The sequence below is a fragment of the Rhipicephalus microplus genome, chromosome 4, assembly GCF_043290135.1.
Source record: "Rhipicephalus microplus isolate Deutch F79 chromosome 4, USDA_Rmic, whole genome shotgun sequence".
Classification (NCBI taxonomy): Eukaryota; Metazoa; Arthropoda; class Arachnida; order Ixodida; family Ixodidae; genus Rhipicephalus; species Rhipicephalus microplus.
Window position 1 is genome coordinate 62,928,640 of NC_134703.1, and position 24,610 is coordinate 62,953,249.

At 45.0% G+C, this 24,610-nt stretch overlaps 1 protein-coding gene across 1 annotated transcript in view; it reads left to right on the plus strand.

The window, feature by feature from the left end:
* The window catches only part of LOC119172699 (transmembrane protease serine 9), a 114,206-nt gene that overhangs the window by 39,714 nt on the left and 49,882 nt on the right, over positions 1-24,610 (plus strand). The window contains exons 9-14 of the mRNA XM_075893084.1: positions 9,927-10,152; positions 14,136-14,202; positions 14,932-15,231; positions 17,963-18,039; positions 19,491-19,609; positions 22,928-23,205. Coding sequence (XP_075749199.1) covers positions 9,927-10,152; positions 14,136-14,202; positions 14,932-15,231; positions 17,963-18,039; positions 19,491-19,609; positions 22,928-23,205 — 1,067 coding nt within the window. The remainder of the gene's footprint in view (positions 1-9,926; positions 10,153-14,135; positions 14,203-14,931; positions 15,232-17,962; positions 18,040-19,490; positions 19,610-22,927; positions 23,206-24,610) is intronic.

Genomic DNA, 24,610 nt, shown 5'->3' on the forward strand with positions numbered 1-24,610 from the left:
GAGCTTTACCAGTTGTATTTTGACAGTTTAAACGAAGCGTCTTCCACTTACTGCTGCGCAAGGATATAGCATCTCATCCCAGTGCAGAATATTGCCTCGAGTTCATGTTTTTTTTTTTTTTTACAAGCGCGTCTTGCCTAAGCTCGATTTAAATCGCCTGCAAAGCGATGACGAAGCTAAGTAGACGCACCATCACGCTCCGCTGACTCGACTTCACAAGACAACCAGAGGTGCGTTGGGGGCAGACCACTGGCACCGCTGGGACAGACGCACCTAGCGTCCTAGAGACGAAACGATTAGTGTTTCTCACTTAATAATGTACTGTTATTTCCATCTTCTTCTTCTTCTTCCATAAAGAGATAATACATACTCTCGAGAGAAAAAAACAAGCATGTTTGTTTTCAAGTGTTGTAAAAAATAATTAAATCTTGATGCCAAATTCGGAACGCAATGGCAGAGCGATGCATACCCTGATGGTTGAATTTGCCTGCCGGTCTCACTTTTTCCGCTTGCTCACGAAATATTTTTGCAATAAAGTATGCGTACAAATAATTGAAGCAAGTTTCAGTCAAATCTAAGTTCATATCCCTTCGTTTTACACTAGGAAAAAAAGCATCACTAATCTCAAGAACGTAATCCACCCGAAGCGGATTCGAAGCATGTACTTCCCATAATTTCCATGGGGATACAAGCGCCACTGAAGGAGCCCGCGTAGACACTACAGCGCCAGATTCCTCTCTAGGGATTATGGTATGAAACTCCACGGGTAAAATATATCAACATGTCCAAGCCTACAGTTTGGCAAAACAATAATGCCACTATGCCTCTATAGATCTCCATCTCTACTCTGGGTGTCTGATAGCGCAATAGCCATTTTGCCTACTGTACCGCTTTAAATCGGGCCTCACTCTTTCCGTTCACTATTCCTACCGCTTGGCTGCGGCACAGACAACGTTCCTGACCCCAGAAGCGCTGAGCTTCGATGCTGCGCCTAACAGCTCTTTCTTGCGCGACAATAGGTCGTTAATTGTTTCCCCATCGATCCGATCATTGAACGGCGGCTATCTCTTTGTCTCGCGAGTCGCGTCGATAGTTCCCTCGGCGGTCTTCCCTTCCACCGAAAGCCGCCCAAAAGCAAACCGAAAGAGACGAGCCGCTCACAACGAGAGTGGAAGGAAAAGACCCGCACCCGTGTCACGGGCAAATTCACCGCAATCCAGGTGTCCCGCCGTCGGCTAGCCCGCGCTCAAGACAGGTGGCACTCTCAGACCTGCCCGCCAGTAGTGTGGAGCCGATGGTCGAACAGTCGCGCGTCTGCTTCAATCAGTGCAGGGTCTGCGGACGCCGTTCCCTGGCTGTACCAGTCGAGACGAGCAGCAGTCGAACGGGCACCTCCGAATTCCTCCCTTCGTCCTCGGTCTGTGAAAGCTGTAAGGGCTCTTTCAGTGTTCTGGTGACAAAAGGTTTCGTTTGTCCCCTGACTTGTGAACGTCTCCTTGGCGCAGCGGGCGGTCGGCCGGTCGGGCAGTCAGGCACGCCGGGTTGACATACGTGCGTCCAGCTGCAGAAAAGAAGAAAAGGGGGAGGAGGTGCGGCTTCTTTTCGCCTCTGGCCTGACGTCAGACGAGCGCCGAAGGCGACGGCACGTGGCGGGAATCCGGTTCTTGCGACGCCTGGGACGAGGAAGCGACGGCGCCTTGACTTCTCGCCGACGATCACCGTAAGTGCGCCACTGCCGCCGTTTGGCACCAGCACGCTGCTCGCCTCGGAGGGTTGGGTGGGTGCGCGCGCGACTTTCACTAGGCCCACGCAATGCCGGCGGATGACGCGCCGTTCATTCTCTTCCTGCGACAATAGGATAACCCGTCCGCCGGTGGGGGTGGTCCTGGTCGGAAAACCTTGAGAGGGATTGCCTTTACGCAGCACTTTTGTCGTTCCACGACCAAGTTCTTACCTTACCTATCCCGAATAAACTAGGTTAAGTACACGTCCCGAGCTCTCATGTACTCCGAGACGAAAGTGATAGCTTTGCGTGTCGTGTACGAAAGCCGAACTCGCCGGGGACTTCCCGCCGGAAGGCGGTCATGGCACTTCGCCTGCTTGAGTCGCGGAGATGAGGTCGCACAGCTTAGGGCCGCATCGCAAGGTCGCGAGGCGCACTATTGCCCGTTCTTGCTCGCAATCACAGGAGGAGGCGTTTCAGTGCACGAAACGTTCCGCGCAGCATCTATGTTCTCGGTAAAGGCTGTTTAGTCTAATTCAGTTCGCTGGTTTGAAAATTCAGAAGGTGAGGCGAGAATACCTAGAACTAGAAGATTAAGTTGTTATCAGCTTAAATTCAAAAATAGATTATTTGTATGAAATGGCCTGCCAAAATTGAACATGATCCTGCAATATTTGACACAGAAAACAACAAAAAAAAAACACACGGTTAACTGGTACTACACGTTTAAGTTTGGTTTTCTTAGCCTGAGACGTTTACTACGAACTCGCAATGAATTCCGCTTTACTAAATTAAGTGGTGCCAACAAATCAGTTGTTTACTGTGTTTTTCAACGAATGAAATATGTTTTACACGCAAATACTAATATTTATTAGTGCAGAATATCATCACTTGCTACTTTCCTTCGCCGCCGACTACTTTATTCGGCACAGCTGTGGCTCTTGCAACTTCTTTCACTGTATTCTGTAAGTGCAGCCTACATTTTGTCGGTTGACCAGCTGGACTTCGAGCACGTTTATTTTTTCTTCGTTTCCCAAATGCTTGTGCATTTAACCATTTGGGAAGCTATGCAAAAAATGTGTACGTACATTGAGGATTTGCTACTGATAATAGCGGTCTAACGAAAATTTGTACAGACTAAACTGAACTTACCTACTAATCAAAACAAAATGTGTAACGTTACGCACCTCCGTAATGTTTTATATTTTCCCCTCAGGTTATCTTTCTGGCTGGTTTGTTCGACACCCGGTAGTTAATGTACCTTGTTACCACGGTAACGTGAATTCAGTGGAAACAAGTTACGATAAATCGTCATAAATAGTATTTCCCAGACACAACAGAAATGTGAAGTAGTGTACCTAGTGCGGTTGTTCAAGAAACAACGTCAGTCGATATTGAAGATGCGTCAGACGACTTCCCGTGTCTCGCTAACTTCTGGTGAAAGCATTTATTCCTAAATTTTTATCTGTATTGTCACTGTTCTTTGCTGCTTATTTCTGGATATTAATATTTATTTCCTATGAGCTATTGAACGTAGTTTTTTTTTTGTGTGAATGCTAAGTATTATTTGCATAGGTCGGCAGAAATTGTGAAGCTCACACAGACTCACTCATGAAATACATTTTGTGCTTAAGACTCAGACTCCGACTCACAAAAATATTTCTGAGCTGGACTCACTCAGATTCACAATCATAAAAATTTTCTTCAACCAGGCTTCTTCGGACTCAAACTCATCAAAGCATTTACTCACCCAAACTCATTCAGACTCATTGCTCAATCTGAGAGTCTGAGCGAGTCAGGGGGAGTCGAATCATGAGTCCGTTAGCCAAAAATGATCTTTTTCGACCAATAATGAACTTTTTTCGACCGTGATGTCAATGCTTTGCAACACTAATGTCTCACTTAACTGGTGCCCTTCCTGGTGCCTTTAATTACACTACCTTCGAAACGAGTGATGAGTGCTCGTAAACTAGTATTATCAGGTCATTTTTCCTCAAAGAGATGGCAACATTACAAGAACATCACTGGAAGAGTCGCCGAGGGGAGGGGCTCAAGGTGTACCCCTATATATGTATACGTAATTCAAGCCTCTGATCGATAAATATTAAAAGGATGCATGAAAGGCGCTGCTTTGAACTACGTGTGAGTTGACGTGAATACAAATGTGAATCGAACTAAGGCTGCTAGTACTGCTGAACATAAGTAAATATGAAAAAAGTGCAACTCACTCAGACTCACTCAAGGAACATACCTTAGGCTTTGTACTCCCTCTGACTCCGACTCGCCAAAATCATCCCGAGTCGAACTCACTCGGACTCGAACTCTCCAAAATATAACTCACGCGGACTCACTCACACTCAGACTCACTGCACGGTCTGAGTGAGTACGCGGCAGTCGATTCATGAGCGAGTTCGCCGACCTATGAATATGTGACACCCTCCTTGTAATGACCCAAAGCACGGGGCTGACAGTATCAAATAAATAAAAGTAGATCAAATATACTCATCTGCCCGCACGTATCGGCGTGATTGTCTTATCACGTTCACAGAGACAGAAAGTCAACAGTCGATAGAGATAAGTCAGTAAACCTCCTAATTAGCCATACGTCCAACGAATTAATCACCATTGCCTGTTGGTACCCACCTTATCGCATTTACCGCAAAACGCGGTCAATCCCAATATAGCTAAGCATGGAACTTGGCATAGGGTTCACGCTTGCAGTCGTACTCAGCGATAACATTGACCTCTCCTTCTTAGAATCTAGCACGTAAAGAACATGTTGGGTTCCCATCCCACGCCAATTTTCTACTCCGACATTAACCGTAAGCGTCGGCGAGTAATTGCCGAATAACACGTGGGTAACTGCGCCTCCAGGAATCTTCAGGGGAAGCATCTTTTTTTTCTTGTTCTTAATTTTAGACGCCCAACTACTGTTATATATAGCGTACTCGTTACGGCAACTGTTGAGCAGAAGCATCAGTCTCGTACGGACCTTCTAGGAACTGCTGGAGTCAACACACGCTTGCTGAATCACGCACTTCGAACTGTCCGCCCGTTAGCATCCCCGCCCACAGCATAATTCGAAGGGCGTTCAGCGCTGTGTGTGTGGGCCCACCTGGCCGAAATACAAGTTGTGTTTTCTCGCTGCCTAAGATAACTCCTTTTCGATGAAGCTTCACATTTTTTGCGTTGTACCACGGAGCGTTGAGCGGATGTCTACAGGCTGACAAGTGTCACAGCTATGGCTACTGAGACCATTTACCGGTGTAGCCGAGCCCTCCGCTATGCATTTATTTTATTTATTTTATTTATTGAATACTACAGACGAAGAACTGGTCCAAGCAGGACAGGTGCAAGAGGCAGGACATAAATACAAAAACACATGTGATAACATAAGAATATATCGCAAGAAATAGAATCAAAACTCGCACTAACAGAACGCATAAAAGTTAACAAGGCAAAATATTACATGAAATAGCAACACAACACACGTTCACAGTGCCTATTTTAGCTCTAAACAACCGAAAGTTGGCTGGGATCGATCAGGCAGTTCCACTCTGACACAGTACGCGGAAAAAAAAGAAAATTTAAATGTGTTGGTTTTGGCAAAGTACGGAGTTAAAGAATAGGCGTGATGATGACGTGTATGCCTAGTGGACAGAGGAGATACATATGCACTCGGGTAAATTCATGCATTAACCGCCGTACTCTTGAATTGTGATGGCGCACTGTGTAAACAAATGGGTCAAGTCTAGGCAAACGCGATATCCCATCAGTGTGCACGAACTTAGTTCGCATGTGTATACGCCCGCGCAACAAACAAACGTTGACACATGAACAGATGTGCAAACTTCTTTATAAAGAGCCAATGGCATCTTACTGACACGGTAATATAGCTGCATTGGACATCAGCTATTTTCCTTGATGCTCACCCGATGAATAGCAATGCATTCCATTGTCTCCGTGACCCTTTTTCCGATCCCAGCCAAGCCGCGAATGGATTACAACCTGTAGAGACTATTGCAACGACCTTTGCTTTTCAGCTGAAATCGTTTGATCTTACGCCATAAAAAAATTCAATAAAAAACAAATTTGTGTCACCTAACCGGCAATTTCAAAGTGCCTAATGATCGGCTGTAACATTGTCTTGGCGAGCTTATACGTTATGTGGGGACTTTTCATTCGTGTGAATATTTGTGTTTAGCAAGTTTTCTGTTGAGTGTAACACTATTCGTGTTGAGGAACTGGGGATAAGTGCATGAGCGTTCGTCTACGTGCATATTTATTTATTAATTCAAGATACCTTACAGGCCCACTGAAGGGCATTGAGTAAAGCGGTCATCAGTACACAAACGAAATAACAATAAAGAAGAAAAGCAGGCGAAAATATATATCTAAAAAAGATTACAAAAATCAAGGTGCAACAGCGTTATACAAAGAAGTGCAACGAAATCAGGTTATCACGAAAAATCACGGTTAGAAATGAATACAACATGATCCGGAAGATTGTTCTAATATGCAATGGCTCGAGGTAGTGATGATAAGTTAACTGTCTGCGTGTGACCATGAATGCGCATGAAACAGCGTGCATTGTGAATGCACTGGGAAGTGCGCGCAGGAGAATAAAGTGGTAAACAATGAATTTCGTTACTTTAAATGTACCTATGAAACAGACATAAAATAGCAATGTTGCGGCGCATTTCCAGTGACTGCAATGCAAGGTCTTGTTTTATTAGGGTAATGCTTGAATGATAGTCGTAGTTTCCAGAGATGAATCTCGCTGCCCTATTCTGGATGGCTTCCAACAAACGTACCAGGTAATCTTGATATGGTGACCATGTGGATGATGCATGCTCTAGCTGTGGACGAACATAAGTAATATATGATAATGCGCGTACGTCAGAAGGAGCGTTGCGCAAGTTTCTCTGGAGATATCCGAGAGATTGAGAGGCTTTCGATGAGACAGCTGCTATATGCGTAGTCTAGGATATATCCGATGTAAGGTGAACGCCTAAATATTTGTAAGATGATGTAGCTGAAACAACGGCGTATTAATCTTATAGTGACATGCTGAATTGGTATGCTTTCGGGTGAACGAGACTAACTTGCATTTAGAGGCATTAAGGGACATCTGCCAAGTTTCGCACAACCGGAAGGTTAGGTCAAAGTCATTTTGTAGAGCGGAATGATCAATAAAGCATTTAATGTTGCGGTATATGACGCAATCGTCGGCAAAGAACCTAACTGTGGATGAAAGGTTATCGGGCAAATCATTAATGTATATTAGAAAAAGTAACGGGCCTATTACACTGTCTTGGGGAACACCAGATGTGACGTCGCAAAGGTTACATGAGATGTCGTTGATCACCGTAAGTTGCTCACGCGAAGCCTTAAGAAGCTTCGTAGCCAATACGGGATTAATTAATAAATACGGAATGCAGCCAATTTAGAGATTAAACGACAATGGGGGACAGTATCGAATGTCGTGACGAAATCAAGGAAGAGGCAATCGGTTTGTTCGTTAGCGTTCATATTAAAGTGAAGGTCAGTCGTGAATTCGAATAACTGGGTGTCACATGAGTAGCCTTTTCTAAAGTCATGCTGATTAGAGAAGAAGTAGTTGTTTGATTCAAGGTTATCGTAGATACGAGAAACCACGATATGTTCAAGTAGTTTGCAGGATATGCATGTAAGTAAAATGGGTCGATAATTATGGAGCGAGTGCCTGTCACCGGACTTAAATACGGGAATCAACTTACCAATCTTCCAATCCTTGGGCAGCTCACCTGATGATGGCAACTGGTTAAATAGGAGACAGAGAAAGCGGCTGGAAATATCTGTGGTGTTCTTCAGTATTTTAGAGTTATTGTTATCAATGCCTGATGAAGTAGAAACCTTAAGATTCGTTATGAGTTGTGCTATAACTTTAGCAGTGACAATGATTGGGGCCATTAAAGCGAAAGGGTGATCTGGAACAAATGGCACATTGGAACAATCTTCCTGTGTAAAAACAGAGGTGAAGTACTCATTGAAAGCAATAGCGGAAGCTTCATCAGAGAACGGCGTTAGTTCATTATCGTGTATTGTAATGTGATTAGTAGGCTTGTTGTAGGGCGAAATTATTTGCCAGAACTTTTTGGGGTTATTTTTGAGAAGTGACGGCAAATCCTGCGAATAATATTTCTAATATTTTCTAATAATATTTGTATGGTTATGTGCTTGTTCACAACATTGTGATGGCCACTATGGCGCAAGCAGGGTAGCGGGCGCCACACGTTGTCATAAACCTCTCGACTAAACTAGAGGTGGCACAGGCACACTTTCTTACGTCTTGCGCTTCGTGTCTACTTCCCGCCTTTAACCACCTCGAGTTCATGGTATATACTAGTTCACTGTATTTATGAAACTGTGGTCCAACGCTCGCTCGACCTTTCTAAAACTAAGGAGTTTATGCCCAGCGAGTATAACCTAGCAACCCTTTCTTGTCAGATAGTGCTCAATGTACATGCCAATGCCTGCTAATGGGGAATGAGAGAGAGGAGGATTCGGCTTTTACTTTCTTACGGCTTGCGCTTCGTATCTACTTCCCACCTTTAACCATCTCGAGTTCATGGTATATACTAGTTCACTGTATTCATGGCACTGCGGCCCAACGGTCGCTAAACCTTTCTAAAACCATGGAGGTTACGCCCAGCGAGTATAACGTAGCAACCCTTTATTGTCAGATAGTGCTCAATGTACACGGTAATGGCTGCTAATGGGAAATGAGAGACAGGAGAATTCGGCTTTCAGTTAACGCGCACGCTGCGAATTTTTTATTGTTCAACAATGCACAGGAGAAATCTTCCACCAGCACCACCTTGCAGGTCAAAGTGTAAGACATGTTACGTACTACGACGAGGGACGAATGGGTGCCGCTTTAAGGAGCTTCGCCTCTAAAACTACCCACGAAGTGGAAACACGCGCTAAATAAACCCCGAGACAACGCTATGCCTTTTAGACTAATCGAAAAAGTGTACCTGAGAGATCCGTCCTAACGTTTCAAAAAGACCGCTGATGCAACGGATGACCTTATCACTGGGGCGGTCGTTCTGAACGGTCAACGCAGGCAGGGAGGGACATTTTGCACAGTTAGACGAAAGAGGACACCAGCGAGCACGGCCTAGCAGCTATGCAGATAAGTAGACTTTTTGGCGCCAGCAATTAGTGTCCCACGAAACTTAAGACGCAAGATTTATTCAGCGTTGCGAAAGAAAGCCCGTTAGAACGTAACATTCTGAAATATTATCTAGGCTATGTCGTCAAACATAAGAGGGGAGGAAGATAGAGTATTTGAAGAAAGGAAAGTAGATCATCCAGCCTCTCTGTGCAGGGCCTCACTGGCAGCAATGTCTCTCGGGATGCTTTACTAGAGAATTAATAATAAGCGGTTATAATTCATCGAAAAAGACCGAGACCGTGAAACTTACTGTTGAAACTAGCCAGAATTCACAACACGTCGACGCGTTAGGCCAGACTACTAATGTCTCAATTATTGGTCAGCCGAAGGAACCAAACACATAAGCCCGCAAATCTCACTCATATTCGAAGCACGTGAATATTGTACTGGGCTTTCTGATAAAGTCGTTTAGTTTTTTTTTTTTTAGTCTTGTTTAGTCTCAATTATTGGTCAGCCCAAGGAACCAAACACATAAGGCCGCAAATCTCACTCATATTCGAAGCACGTGAATATTGTACTGGGCTTTCTGATAGAGTCGTCTAGATTTTTTTTTAAGTCTTGTTTATCCCCGTTCATGAGCCTCTCTAAGAAGACACGTGAACGCTCTTTAAATAGAGTCACATACGTGGCAAGTAAGAACCCACTGACAAGGGTAAAAGGTATATTTTTGTTTCTCCCTTGGAGTGTTTGTACTTCCTACCTCAAGTGCCCTAACAGGCTCTCTGTGAAGGCGTATCTTGCGTGAACAATGCGAATGTGAGTCACGACAGTAAAAACGCTTCGAGTGTGTTTGATCGCCCACTTATCTGCGCGCTATCCACTCAGGCAGGCTCACAGAATTGGGGCATACATGTGCTACGTATCTAACGCATTCGGTGGGCTTTCTTTACTTTTGCCCGTGTTTTTATGCGACGCCAACCTGAGAATGCCCCATATTTCACCCCGCGAATACGAGCCCTGACAAGACGCAGTTGCCTAACGGCGTCTTGAGCGACAATCGTTGATATGGAGCTCAGGAGATTACCCCTCGTTCTCGGGTGACCCAGCGGAGCAGAGCCTCAGTAAACAGGACCCAGAAACACACAGTCTTCGGTGTCGAGTAGAGAAGGACTCCATCCGTAATCCTTTTGATGAGACGAGTGACTCGGATATTACGCCGGTTGCGGTGACATCGTGCCTCCGCGAGTGTATGCACAAGATGGCGGAGACGGTAAGTGCCGGTTTTAGCTCATTCGTGTGCATCTGACATCTCGGAGGCTACGAGTAAGTCACTGTGCTTGATGATCGAGAAAACGTATATGCGATCTCGAAACCGAGAACACCACTCACTGCATGCTAAGCTGTTGTTTTGACTGAAACAACCTTTCCCATCCGCTTTTATTTAGGATACTGTCTTAATTCTTCGTCCCCTTTTGTCTACATTCTGCAAAGGAGCGTGATGTCAGATTTCTGACGAAAAGTATGTACCAATACCGAAAGCAGCGTAGCCTAGTAGAGCGTCTCGCTGAGTCATGAGACTTCAATTACCGTATTTAGTTGCATAATAGAAGCACTCGTAAGCTCTGGCGAATTGTAGCTTTATTTGGATTATAAATGACTAACGTTTACTAAGCTAATTATAATGTTGAGTGCACTTGGTAGTGTCGGATAAAGATTTCTAAATTATCGGTTATATTGACCATCAGCTGTCATGACACCAGCACTATTATGATTAAGTTAGCAACCAATTTTTTGTTTGTCTTTGCAGGCGCGAATGACAAACGGAAGTAAAATACATCTAAAATACATCTTGTCTTTCCCGAAAGCTATAGAAATTCCGTTCATTTTTAACACCATGGAAGGAAATCGACGCCACTCATCTCTTTCTTCATCATGCTTTGCGACAAGTATTTGGAAGCATACGTCCAGTTGGTGAGAGAAATCGGCAACTACAATTTCTTCAATGATAAGGGGGGAAATGCACTATAGTGCAGTCGGGCGAAAAGGAATAACGTCTTTCGCTCGTGATTCCTTGCTTAGATTATTGGAAGCAAAACAAGGGGTCACACATATTCACGAAATCAGAACACTGGAATAGTAGAAGAAAACAGAGCAATCAAAAAATTGTGCCTGCTTGTAAGGTCTCTACAAGAAGCTGTGCCCAACTTTGATACTTGCAATTTGAAATGCCTGTACATTGAACCAAACGATCGGCGGTGTGTTAGAATAATGAGTGTCCACTGGCCTCAATCGCAACAGGTGGCACTGACTAACGCTCCCACGTATAAATGCACATACATACCGCATAAAGTGGACGGGGGATAGCCACCATGATAGCTCAGCTCGTAGAGCACCGGACGCGTTATTCGAAGGTCGCAGGTACGGTGCCTGCCCATGGCAAGTCATCTTTTCGTCCACTTTTATTTCTTCACAATTACAATGCCATCACTTCTAATAACGTCCCCTATACTTTCTTTGGCGTAATTGCCTACGTTCTTTTTACTACTGTGTCTTCCAAAAAAAAAACGAGCCCTTAAATTCACTGTAGTTTCCATGACTAGGGTATACGTTGCATGCCACCATGCATTATCATAATTACATCGACCCATAGCACGCTGTCCGTGACTTCCTCAAACGAGCATTTATGCCAGTCTATACACAAAAACGTCATACGCTAAGAATTTTGTAAGAAAGTATTTGAGCCAATCACGATGCGGGACATATCAATAGCGAAGCCGGCTGACCAATAAGAAAGCGCTCTTAGAAACAAAAGTTCTCCAATTTCGGCCCCTCATTCCCTTCACTTGTGACGCTTGATCTATAATTCGCTTGCCTCCTTCAGTAACATTATAAAATATGAATGTAAATAATTTGGCTGTCATGCGCAAGTTGTTGCAGCATAATATAGTGCTGACAATGAAGAGGTTTTGCGTAAGTGTCGTGGTCTTCTGCGGTGGCTGTTTTGAACTGCCCACTTGAAACTTTGGCCGATAGGCGTGTCACGCATTCAGTTACTATCCGAAAGAGATAGCGGAAGAGCACACGTGCGTTACGCAGATTGCATTGTCGCATGGCAACGCTTCAACTTCACCGTTGTCTCGCGACATAGCTTCGCATTCTCGACTCGAAATTCGTCAAATTGCAAAATAATTGGCAATTAAGTATTCTGATTAGAAAATTTTCATTCAATACCAACCATGCCCCCCTCCCCCCGTCTTCATTCATAAATAGAAAAGCAACGCAAATAAAATCCGTATTCCTCCACGTTTCCCACTACTGTAAACTACAATTTCATTCAGAATGTCCAGTTTGATCTCGAAGTGCTTGTATCGCGACAAACAAAATACACAGGAACGTGTTAAAGAACAATATCGAAAGGCTATGTATTTGCCACCTCCACAGCAAATGCGTGCGCAGGGCGTTCTTATTTCGGGGCGAGAAGGTGGACGGAGGGTGAGGGGGAGGGCTCGCTCATTTCGCCTTTCACCCCTTTTTTCAACACACTCTCACTGAGGCCTTTACGATGAGAACGCAGTGTACAAGTTCTGCTAAACTACCTCGTTCTTTCTCTTTCTCTTCCACTGCCTGTCTCTTTATCACGACCATCCAATAAGCTAAGTGCACGTAGGAAGCTTCGACGCGTTGAGTTCGTTTCTGTGCGAAGTGAGCAAATTCCACTTTCCGGTAAGTTCATTGCTTTACGACGGTACTTTTTCGTAAATAAGCATAACATGAATAGCTGCATATTTATGCGTGCCGAATGTACGCGAGAAAGTCGACAATGCTATGGATTCGCGATTGATTGATATGTGGGGTTTAACGTCCCAAAACCACCGTATGATTATGAGAGACGCCGTAGTGGAGGGCTCCGGAAATTTCGACCACCTGGGGTTCTTTAACGTGCACCCAAATCTGAGCACACGGGCCTACAACATTTCCGCCTCCATCGGAAATGCAGCCGCCGCAGCCGGGATTCGATCCCGCGTCCTTCGGGTCAGCAGCCGAGTACCTTAGCCACTAGACCACCCCGGTGGGGCTACGGATTCGCGAGTGCTATGCCTTTGTTGAATACCCTGTTACCATGTTATCTTTATTGATTACCCTGTCAATGATCTCGAGCATTTATTGATTGCCATGTCAATCACTAAGCGGGTTTTCAGGGCGAATTAACGTGCTATCATGTTTGTCATGATCATTACATATTCCAGAAACCGTCACCGCAGTTGTTATGTACCCATCGATCACCCGAGGCACAAACCACACAAGGAGACGCATCGTAAAGATAAGCTAATGGCCAAGTTCCTGGAAAGATTTCACTATGAGCGGGAGGACACAAACAACGCACGTATAAGCGTCAGGAGGGGGGGGGGGGGGGCAGGGTGTGTTGGCGAAGCGATGGTCGAAGGCTTCGTGTCAGCGTCCTGGTCTCCGTCGTCGTCATGGTTTATTGGGCTCAGCACAGCCACGACCGTTATCGGTGCACGTGAGTGGCAACGTATCGGGACGGGTCGGGTCCTGCACAAGCATTCCCGAGGAAATGGACGAACACGGACGGCTCCTTGTTTCGTGGACACGCGAGAACACGATGAAAGCTTTTCCTCTCGTCGTGACCGGATTGGGCTACAACAGAGCTTGGAGGCAGAGCCGAAAAGAAAAGTAAAGGACATAGTTACGCGCCCGAGAATTATATCAATCCGGCCGGAGCGACGGAGAGTGGTGGAGATAGGAAAGGCTCTGGAACGAACTTGGCTTGGCTGCACGCAACATCGAAGGCTCTCGCGCGGCGCTCTCATAGCGCTGTAATGCCATACGAGGATTGCGTGCACGTAATAATACATCAGCTCTCATTCCAGACGCAGATGGTTCCTACAACGGCATTGATCTGTCAAGTGTTTTAAGCTCTTGTAAGTGAATACAAAAATATTTGTGCGCAGAGTTTCTACCTGCATTTGATGTTCGAAGGAACATAATAAGGCTAGATTGTATGAGCTTGGTGAGATATCCAAACATTCCTAGATTTATTTATTTATTTACTTATTATTTAAATAATTAATTAATCTATTGCGAACCGCCATAAGGGGATCAGTGTGAACAGCTACCCGCTGCCACTGCCGTTGTGGTCTGTTAACAGCTGTCGCTGTAAAAAAAAAGGAATGAAAAAAAGAATCTAGCGCACAAAATTGGCTAACTAAGCTTGGCTTCGTTTGCTCGCAGATGCTGCTGTGGCTGACGGTGGTTGCTGCCCTTCTGGTTACCGGGCAAGCTACGAATTCCTCCACCGGTGAGCGCTATGTCTTGCGCGAATAAGTGTGAGCCTTGCGATGGGTGAGACCTGCTTCAAAGACCCGTAACCATCGCTTTAGAAACAACGGCGGCCTCTATAATAATACCATACATCACGACGATCCCCTGCTCAGTGTCGACTCATCAAGATTTATTTAGTTACTGATAAACGGAGAGCTATAGCATGTTCATTTTCTAACGAATGTTAGTGTACGCGGAATACAACTTGAATAGAAAGAAACGTAAACACTTTGACACCTTATCGCACAGCGCACAATGAAGCGTAGGACCGCATAGTTCACAAATATGAGTGCAAAACACACACACAACACTTGTTTAGTTTCTGTACGGGTATACAGAGACATGTGTGCCCATGTATTTGAAATTAAACGTGACAAAAGTGTTGCGTACATATAGGGAGCGAAATTTCCCATGGAGCGCAAGTGTAGTAATTCTGCTCGTGCACAATGTGTTAAATGTGGTGTTCTTTCATACGCAACAACGTTATGGTGGACGCTATACATACACATAACTAAAAAAAAACTAGGTATGGTCAATCTATCCACCCTGTTTCCCGATGCTGGGCAGCAAATTGGACCCTGCGCCTTCTAACGTCTTTCTCCTTCCCTTTGCCTCTCACTCTATTTATCTATCAAGTTCCATTCATCAGCCTTAGTGGCGTGCAGTGACCGCTGACGTGCGAGTGTTTTCATTGCCCGCGACACAGCAGGGGCAGCTCCGAGGCAGACCGACTGCCGTACTCCGGATGGCCAGGAGGGCTTGTGCATCATGGCGTCGCTGTGCAGGCCACTGGCGCTTCTATCTTCCAGTGAACAGAGGCGATACGTGTGCGGCTACCGAGGACCGCTGGCCAAGCTCTGCTGCGTGCCCGAACAGGAGTCGGGAGAGAGAGCCGACAACTCGACCGGCGTCGCCTCCCGCGGCGCAGGTTCGGGTGGCGCGGCTATCGCCCCAGCCCCATCGCCTGAACCTTTGCCCGAAGGCTACCCCAACACGCTACCGGCCGGTGAGTATATCGAAGGCGAGGAGAAAAAAGAAAGAAAAACATTAGAACCCTTCCCACTGTTTTAGAAGAGGAAAGACCATCGCGGGCGCACCAACATTCCTTTTACTGTCACTGGTCACTCGCTCCGATTTGTTTTTCAATGTTTTTTTACTCGTGTATATTTACGCGCAAACATACACAAGCAAGAGCATGCATAACACAAGTGGAGGGGGTTGAGCTAAATACCCTCTCCCCTTCCCCCTTCTAAAAAAATTGGTTATGCAACTGACAGAAATAATACACTTTTGTAGAAACGAGATTTTGTTCGCGGCGATTGCCTTATAGCTTATGTGCGCATGCGCCATGACATCGTGGTTTTGTTAGACGAGTTGCCACCCTAAATTTTGTCTTCATGAGCACCCTTTTATCGCAGCTCTAGAAGGCTTCGCTGTAAAAAAGGGAAAATGCGGTGACGTAAGTCAAGCGCATGTTCTGTTTGCTACCCTATGCTGCGGCACCAAAAGGAACAAGCAGGATTTCGAACAGGCTACTCAACAATCGACCACATTCATACTATCAATCAGGTAATAGAGAAATGCTCAGAATATAACCAACCACTATACGTAGCGTTCATAGATTACGAGAAGGCGTTTGATTCAGTAGAAATATCAGCCGTCATGCAGACACTGCGAAATCAGAGCGTCGATGAAGTATATATAAACATCCTGGAGTAATCTACAGGGAATCAACTGCTACCATAGTGCTTCTTAAAGAAAGCAACAGAATACCAATCAAGAGCGGTGTAAGGCAGGGGGACACAATCTCCCCAATGCTATTTACCGCGTGCGCACAGGAGGTTTCCAGAAGCCTAGAATGGGAACAGTTAGGGATAAGAGTTAATGGAGAGTACCTTAGTAACCTGCGCTTCGCCGATGATATTGCATTGCTGAGTAACTCAGGGGACGAATTGCAACTCATGATTAAGGAGTTAGACAAGGAGAGCAGAAAGGTGGGTCTTAAAATGAATCTGCAGAAAAAGAAAGTAATGTGCAACAACCTCGGAAAAGAGCAGCGCTTCGAGATAGGTAATAGTACACTTCAAGTTGTAAAAGACTATGTCTACTTAGGGCAGGTAATAACCGCGGAGCCGAACCACGACATTGAAGTAACTAGAAGAATAAGAATGGGGTGGAGCACATTTGGCAAGCACTCTCAAATTATGACAGTTAGATTGCCACTATCCCTCAAGAGAAAGGTATATAACAGCTGTATCTTGCCGGTACTTAGCTACGGAGCAGAAACCTGGAGACTTACAAAGAGGGTTCAGCTTAAATTGAGGACGACGCAGCGAGCAATGGGAAGAAAAACGGTAGGTGTAACCTTAAGAGACAAGAAGAGAGCAGAGTGAATTAGGGAACCAACGTGGGTTAAGGATATCATAGCTGAAATCAAGAAGAAGAAATGGACATGGGCCGGGCATGTAGCGCGTAGACAGGATAACCGCTGGTCGTTAAGGGTAACTAACTGGATTCCCAGAGAAGGCAAGCGGGTTAGGGTGAGACAGAAGGTTAGGGGGGAAGATGAGATTAAGAAATTTGCGGGTATAAATTGGCAGCAGCAAGCACAGGACCGGGTAAACCGGTGGAACATGGGAGAGGCCTTTGTCCTGCAGTGGGCGTAGTCAGGCTGATGATGATGATGATGATGATGATGATGATGATGATGATGATGATGATGATGATGATGATGATGATGATGATGATGATGATGATGATGATGCGGCACGAGTGTCGAGGCACGGAAAGGAAGAAAACGGTAGAAAACCCCGAGTGAGCAGATGTGTAACTGGATATGTAGATACAGACCACTGGGCGACGCTGCGGAGATTGCCGGCTTCAAGCACTGCTTTGTAAGGCAAGATGCCAGGTTGTTAGCTTGACACGTATGTACGTGTTGGACAACATATTATACCACGAACTATCAAAACGGGTTAGGTAACATCTTATATTCACCCCTTCCTTAAGATTTTTGGTTCATACATCGCCATCATGATGATGCAGTTCGGATGAACATGCTACTAGGTCAACCAAAGATATACACATGGAGCCTTGCGCGTATTTTCTATGTCATGATGTTTTAGATAAAGGTGACATTCCTCTTTTGTTTGAACAATTGTAACGTAATTACCATTTAGAGATTGTTATCTCTCGTTAGTTATCGTAGGAATACATGATTGAAACTGCGTGCGGCGAGGTCGTTCGTTCAGCTACGCTCATACAAGCTACGGCATTAATCTTACTTTTCCTCTTTTGTTGTCTTCTCTCTCTCTCTCTCTCTCTCTCTCTCTCTCTTTGTAACACCTCTTTTCTATGTTTTATTCCCCTCACCCCTTTCTCCAGCACAGAGTAGCCAGCCAGTCTAAGAACTGACTAACCTCTCTGTCCTTCCGCTTATTTCTTTTCTCCTCCTACTCCACCCGCGTGACCGTTCAATCGATAGTCGGCCGAATGTGTTGTCGTTACGGCTGCGTCGCCGCTTGCATGCCTGCCTTTCCGTGCCACGAAATATTGGCCAGGAAGCTCAGCTCTCGGACAATCCTGAATAAATTGCACCTGCTAACTTTATCGATGCTACTTTCTATCATTAAAGGACCATAGCAAAAGTTTTGCACCCTTTAGGAAACACCTATATAACGGAGCGACACAGACTGATATCGGTGTCTTAATGCGCCCTTGTCTTCTTCCGTTTGCAGGTTGCGGACTTTCCAGTGTGAGCGACTCCCGCGTCGTCGGAGGACGAGTGGCCGATGTCGGTGCGTGGCCGTGGATGGTGCGTGGGCAGGCGTCTTGACTGTTTCATTTTTTCAGCACTATGGCCTATATATGCGATTGTTGGATATAGTGTTTTGACTGTTATAATATGTCTCAACTGTTATGCTAGGTTGTGTATTGTATGTACTGCGGGTTTGTTTTGGCTTAGGAATTGGGACCCTATGTGCTCTATCTTAGACACCTCTAGGAGGCGGCGCTTCGTTTGTGCACCGCCATCCCCTGACACCACGTCAATGACAAAAGGACGAAGCCTTGTATGGCTCATCAAGCACGAAAGCTGACCGTCGACCAAGGTTTAGTTATAGTTCCAAAACGTAAAACTTACGGGCTGGCGGAATTCCGATATATGGTCAAAAGCTGAAGTAGCCATAATGAAAGTTGATCGGACTTGAACAAGAGTTTATAATTAGGCGACTTATTTTCTCACCAAGAGTTAGGACAATGCGTTACTTTATTGTAAATGCGAAGAATATAAGTCCCTTTAAAATTAATGATCAGACCATCCCGCTTGGAGTGGGTCGTTCAAAAGAACTGATGCACAAAATCGTCATGCAATGACGTGATTTGTACGACGTCAACACGGCGTCACAGAGCGCTAAAACATGTGACATCGTTTTGACGTCACAAAAAAGTGCCATCGCATAAAGAGAGGATCGCACGACGCAGTCACTCGGTGAAAGTGGGCCGATCCCGGAGGCAGCGCCTAAAAACCACATCATGCGCACGCAGATGCCAGTGCTTAACCACGCTATTCGTGCAGAAAGCTTTCGGGGCATCAGTAAAGTTCATAGAGTTTCTTGTAAATACACTGGAGGGAACTCTCGTGCCAGTGTCTATAGGAGCTGCAACGCGCGGCGCTTCAGCGAGCATGGGAATGATGGGTAGTACGCGTATTTGTCTAATCTTCGTACTTTCGACTCCGGTTGCCTTCGCGAGGCGCGAAGTTTCTTTGTTACGAAAACAAAATGAGTGAATGTAGACCAGTTACATTTCCCTACTTTTTAGGCCCCACCGATTCAAATCGGGTCACGAAGTTCAAAACAGTGCAATAAACAAAGGTACAAGTGTGTTCTAAACCCGAAAGCATGAAGGCTAGGCGAATTTATGTACTACCCGACCCATCACTCCTATGGTGCCTGAAAGATCGCAGTGCCAGATCCCCCTCTAGTTAACTTTAGGAAACTCTACGGTACACCTGACTAAGTAGAAAAAAAGGAATAAAAAAGAACAGAAGGTGGCTTCCGCCTTCCAGTCGTCTCAGGGGAATTAATGTGGCATTGTATTACTTTTGTTCGAGTGAACGAATTTTATAGAGAAAATGCACTTGTTTGGCCTGTGAGAGTGTGGTGTTCACAGAGTATACGCGTAGCTGAATTGTATGGTATACACTGCCCGCGCTAGGCATACAAGCTGCACTTGGAACTCTGGACGTTCGTTCCTTCTTTGCAGGCAGCTATCTATTTGAAGACGGAAGCCCAGCCTAAAGTTGGCTGTGGAGGCGCGCTAGTCACTGATCGCCACGTGCTCACCGCAGCCCACTGTGTCAGCGTTGGCGCGCGTGCGAGGCAGTAAGTAGAATTATTTTGGACTGTTGTCAATGTCCTCGTCTAGGTCAGTGGGTATTTATATTATTATTATTATTATTATTATTATTATTATTTATACAAACATCAAAAAGCGCCGGAAGCAGGATCGCTAGATGCGCAACAAATTAAAACAGATGTTTAGCAGTAGAGTATTATCCTGAGCAGGCACGAACTATAGCCAGTAGCAGAGATAAAGGCTATAAAATGATCAGTCCAAATAAAATGACCATTATAATAGCAAAAAGTGCATCTACAGGGCGAAGATATGTCATCACATGACATCAAACTCACCTTGAAATATTTAGCTATGCAAACATTCTGTGAATATTACTGCAGATTTCACATGCGCAAAAAAAAAGGACGTTCCTGAAAAAAAAAGAAATTGTAACATAAAAGTTTGCTGATGCATGTGTGGAAAGAAAAAAATGGTATTGCCAACGTCAAAATAACTCCACGCTCTCACAAAATGAAGCTACGAAGATAGCGATCTAATGTGAAACGGTCGCTGTGTAGCTTTTAAAGAAATAGCTTCCAATCACCCTTTTCATGGGCGCTCGCTGATTAATGCCATACACTTCTTAATCAGTATTAAGGCCGTCTATTTTTTTACTGGGCACGCCAACCATCTTTGAGATTGCGTTATGACATCACGGGTAACAACCTTCACCGCATGGTTTCTCGCACCTCTCTAGTGAAACGGATGTCTCCAAAGCCGTGCGCGGAAAGTGTGAATTGCGAAAACAGTCGAACTGTCGGAAATGTGTCACGGACGTGGTCGCGACGAAGCGTGTACACAGCGCAATGGCGCTGAACGCACGCTTCGCATTACATTGGAACTGACTGCTAATATGTCGGCCACCGAATTCCGAAGTTAGTCATAAGGTGTTCTTCCTTTCTTTCTTTCTTTCTTTCTTTCTTTCTTTCTTTCTTTCTTTCTTTCTTTCTTTCTTTCTTTCTTTCTTTCTTTCTTCCTTTCTTTCTCTCTTTCTTTCTCTCTTTCTTTCTCTTTCTTTCTCTTTCTTTCCTTCTTTCTCTTTCTTTCTTTTTTTATTTCCTTCTTTCTTTCTTTGTTTCTTTCTTTCTTTCTTGCTCGCCTTGGAATACTTGGTGGCGATGTTGCCACGAAAAATGTTTGCGATTACTAGACCGCATTCTCAAAGCAACCTTTTGCGGTCACAGTATAAAATTTTCCTATCGAATTCCTCGCAAACTCCTCGAGGGTTCCGGTCGGCCTCTTCAATATCGTAACATACCATTCTGTAACATACCGTAACATACCGTAACATACCAAATCATGAGCCTGTATTCGTCGTACGAGCCTTCATTGCCACCTTCGCGAGCTTTCGGTGCCAGTTTTACGCGAAAAAACGCTGTACATCGGTGGCTGCGAATATCAATTTCGCATTCAGAAATCGATCCGACAACCGCAACAATTTTTCTTTCGTGAGCAGATGAAGCGCATTGCTGCTCTGCTCAAGGCAAGAACTCTGATAAGATTAGATTTCTCTCTCTCTCTCTCTCTCTCTCTTTTTATGTGAACTTTTTTAGGGAACGCTATCGTAGATATAAAAAAAAATCATGGAAGAAGTAATTTGTGGCTGTTCTTTAGAGAGTTTTCGCTCGCTCTCTCATGCTCTCTTTATTCCTTTCTCACTGTATCTTTCGGCGTTTTTTGTTTTATTTTTATTTTATGAGCTGGTGTGTGCCAGAAAACACAACAGACTCAGTTTGCCATCGACGTGAGAGGAGAAGAAGAAGAGCATCTCTTTTGTACATACGTGTTCCTTTCGCCTTAGTTTTTTTTTTTAAGTAAGTCAGGCGTATACACTTCGCCCTCTGACAGCATTTCCTCGTACTCGCCTCTGCTTTCCGTCCATCTCATCACATTACGATCCTCCGACGCATGCTAGGCGTGCCACTTTTTTAAAAGATATTGGGTCACCGTGGGCATTTCGTACATTGGTTCCATTTCATTCACGCGAACGGTAGTCGCTCGAGTCTGTACTCAATTTCATCAGGTTTAATGCCGTAAAAGCTAGCTAGACATCTTGTGGTAGATGCCTTAGCACCGCGAAACTGTCCTGTGTTTTTACAATCCGGGATGTCAAATTCTTGTCCCTTTTTAGGCTGAGTAATCAATCAAATTGTATGGTGCCGCAGAAGTGAAGGAACTGTTATAGTGCTCCTAATGTATTGCTCTAGATCAAATAGTGTTTCATTGTTTTCAGTTACTTTTTTTTCATTTGTGGCTCAGTCGCGCCACGCCCGACGCGCTAATGTCTCGTTAAACTGCCAGAAAAACTATTTTCAGAAAGCGCCGTCGGTGAAGTTGTCGCAAAGCTTGAAGTGCATTAGCTGCCTGCAGTCACACGAAAACAGCGCCATTAAAACAACCTACTCCGATCTAGCCTCTCTAAGCAAGTGTACCTACTAATAATAATTGACAATGTTTAACTACCCAAAACCACGTTGTGATTATGAGAGACGCTGTAGTGGAGGACTCCGGAACTTCGGTCACCTGGGGTTTTTAACGTGCATATAAATCTATTAGTACTAGGGCCTCGAGTATTTTCGCCTCCACATAAAATTCGGCAGCCGCGGGGGCACGGCTGCACAAAAATACCATTCCACACACAAAAAAAGCATGTGGTATCAGTTGACCTTTCTTTCTAGTCAGGAAAATCATCACATTCGAAGAAAAAAAAATAGATACAGTGTTACGAGGATGAAATGTTATTTCAAAATAAAGAAGAAAATAGTGAACGTTCTGTTTGCCTATGGTTTGCTGAAGGTGCACATGGTCTAACTTAAAAAAAAGCTCCACTATATATAATACACTGTTCTAAGCACTGTTCTACGCTTAATGTACTGTTCTACGCTTTGTAATGTAACAATATTATTATGTTTTCTTTTTCGTGCCAGAACCACGACATGATTATGAGTACGCTGTGAGTACGTCTGCACGCGTGCCGATTCAAAATGAGCATGTGTACTAATTATGAAACGCACGCGCCTCTAGCATTTCAACCACCATCAAAAGTCGCTTGTTCAAACCAAGGAGGTTATATTAAAACTTTAGTGTAACTTTATATAAAACGTTAGTATAAAACTTTAGTAAAAGATTTAGTGTAACCTCCTTGGTTCAAACCCGTGACTTCCGGCGTCAGCAGTCGAGGATGCGTGATTACTCGAGTTTCTCCTAAGTAGTAGCTTTGCGCTGAGGCAGTGTCGCAGCCAATGAAGTGCCTCCTAAGTAGTACGCTGGGCGCTGCATCGTGGCTGTCACTGCTCGTTACGCAGGCTTCCCGCCCGTGTGCTGACCGTGAGAGTCGGTGACCACGACCTGAACTCGAGCGACGACAACACGACGCCCATGGACGTCGAAGTGGCCGACGTGATACGCCACCCGCGCTACGACCGCCGCACGTACGCCAACGACATCGCGCTGCTCGTGCTGCGCAAACCCGTCACGTGGGGGCGCTACGTGATGCCCGTGTGCCTACCTTACGGCCCCCTGTCCTCGAACACGCTGGAGGGTCACAACGCCTTCATCGTCGGCTGGGGCGCCACGCAGTTCAGTGAGTATCCGCGAGAATCGCCCATCGAGTAGTTGCCCCACAAAATGTGGCAAAAGTTCGATACACCCAGTGGATCAAACATACCGTCGAAGTAGGGAAAGCTTGGAGAACGTCAATTGCTCATTGAAACGAAGCGTACTAAGTCTAACGTCATTTGAAATGAAGTTATGTTGAAAAAAAAATTATCCTTTCTCTCAATAGCATCTTAACTGCAATTTTTCAATGACGCATTCTATGCTCTACCAATTGACTTCTGGGGAATGTGCTTACCCGTCCCCTTCGTCGGGTATTTCTCAGCCTGGGACCCCTGGAAGTGTTATTCAGCAGCGCTCGTAGCCCACGCGTTGGGTGTGGGACTCTCTTCGCGTAATCAGAAGGTCATGGGGTCAGGTTCCAATGAAAGAAAGGGCAATTTTTCGTCCACTGTCAACCATTTCTATTTGCGTCACAATTTGTACCGTAAAACATACTGGTAGAAATCTCCAACGGATCCACAGCCACCATAGTTCTCCATAATGAAGGTGACAGAATCCCAATAAAGAAAGGTGTAAGGCAGGAAGACACGATCTCTCATGCTATTCACCGCGCATTTACAGGAGCTTTCCGGGGCCTAGATTGGGAAGAGGTAGAGATAATAGTTATTGGCGAGTATCTTAGTAACATGCGGTTCGCTGATGACATTGCCTTGATGAGTAATTCAAGGGACGAATCACAGATCATGATTACTGAACTGGACACGGAAAGCAGAAGAGTAGGTCTGAAAATTACTATGCACAATACTAAAGTAATGTGCAACAGCCTCGGCCAAAAACAGCGCTTTGCAATAGGTGGAGAGATGCTGGAAGTTGTAAAAGAATATGTGTACCTAGGACAGGTAATAACCGTGGAGCCGAACCATGGGAGTGAAATAACTATCGAAGAATAAGGACGGCATTGATCACATTCCGCAAACATTCTCAAACCATGAATGGTAATCTACCACTAACCCTCAGGAGGAAGGTATATAACACCTGCATCTTGCCGGTACTTACGTACGGAGTAGAAACCTGGAGGCTTACAAAGAGGGTCTAGCTTAAATTGAGAACGACGCACGAACGATAGAAAGGTAACTGATAGGCGTATACACTTAAGAGATCAGAATAGAGCAGAGTCAGTCAGGGAACATACCGAGGATAAGAATATCATAGTAGAAATTAAGAAAAAGAAATGGACATGGGCTGGGCACGTAGAGAGTAGGCAGGACAACCGCTGGTCATTAAGGGTCTCTGACTAGATTCCCAGAGAAGGCGAACGAGGGGAGAAAACGTTATATGGGCCGATGAGATTCAGAAGGTCGCAGGTATTACGTGGCAGCAAAAAACACAAGACAGGGTTGATTGGCGGATCATGGATTATGGAAGAGGCC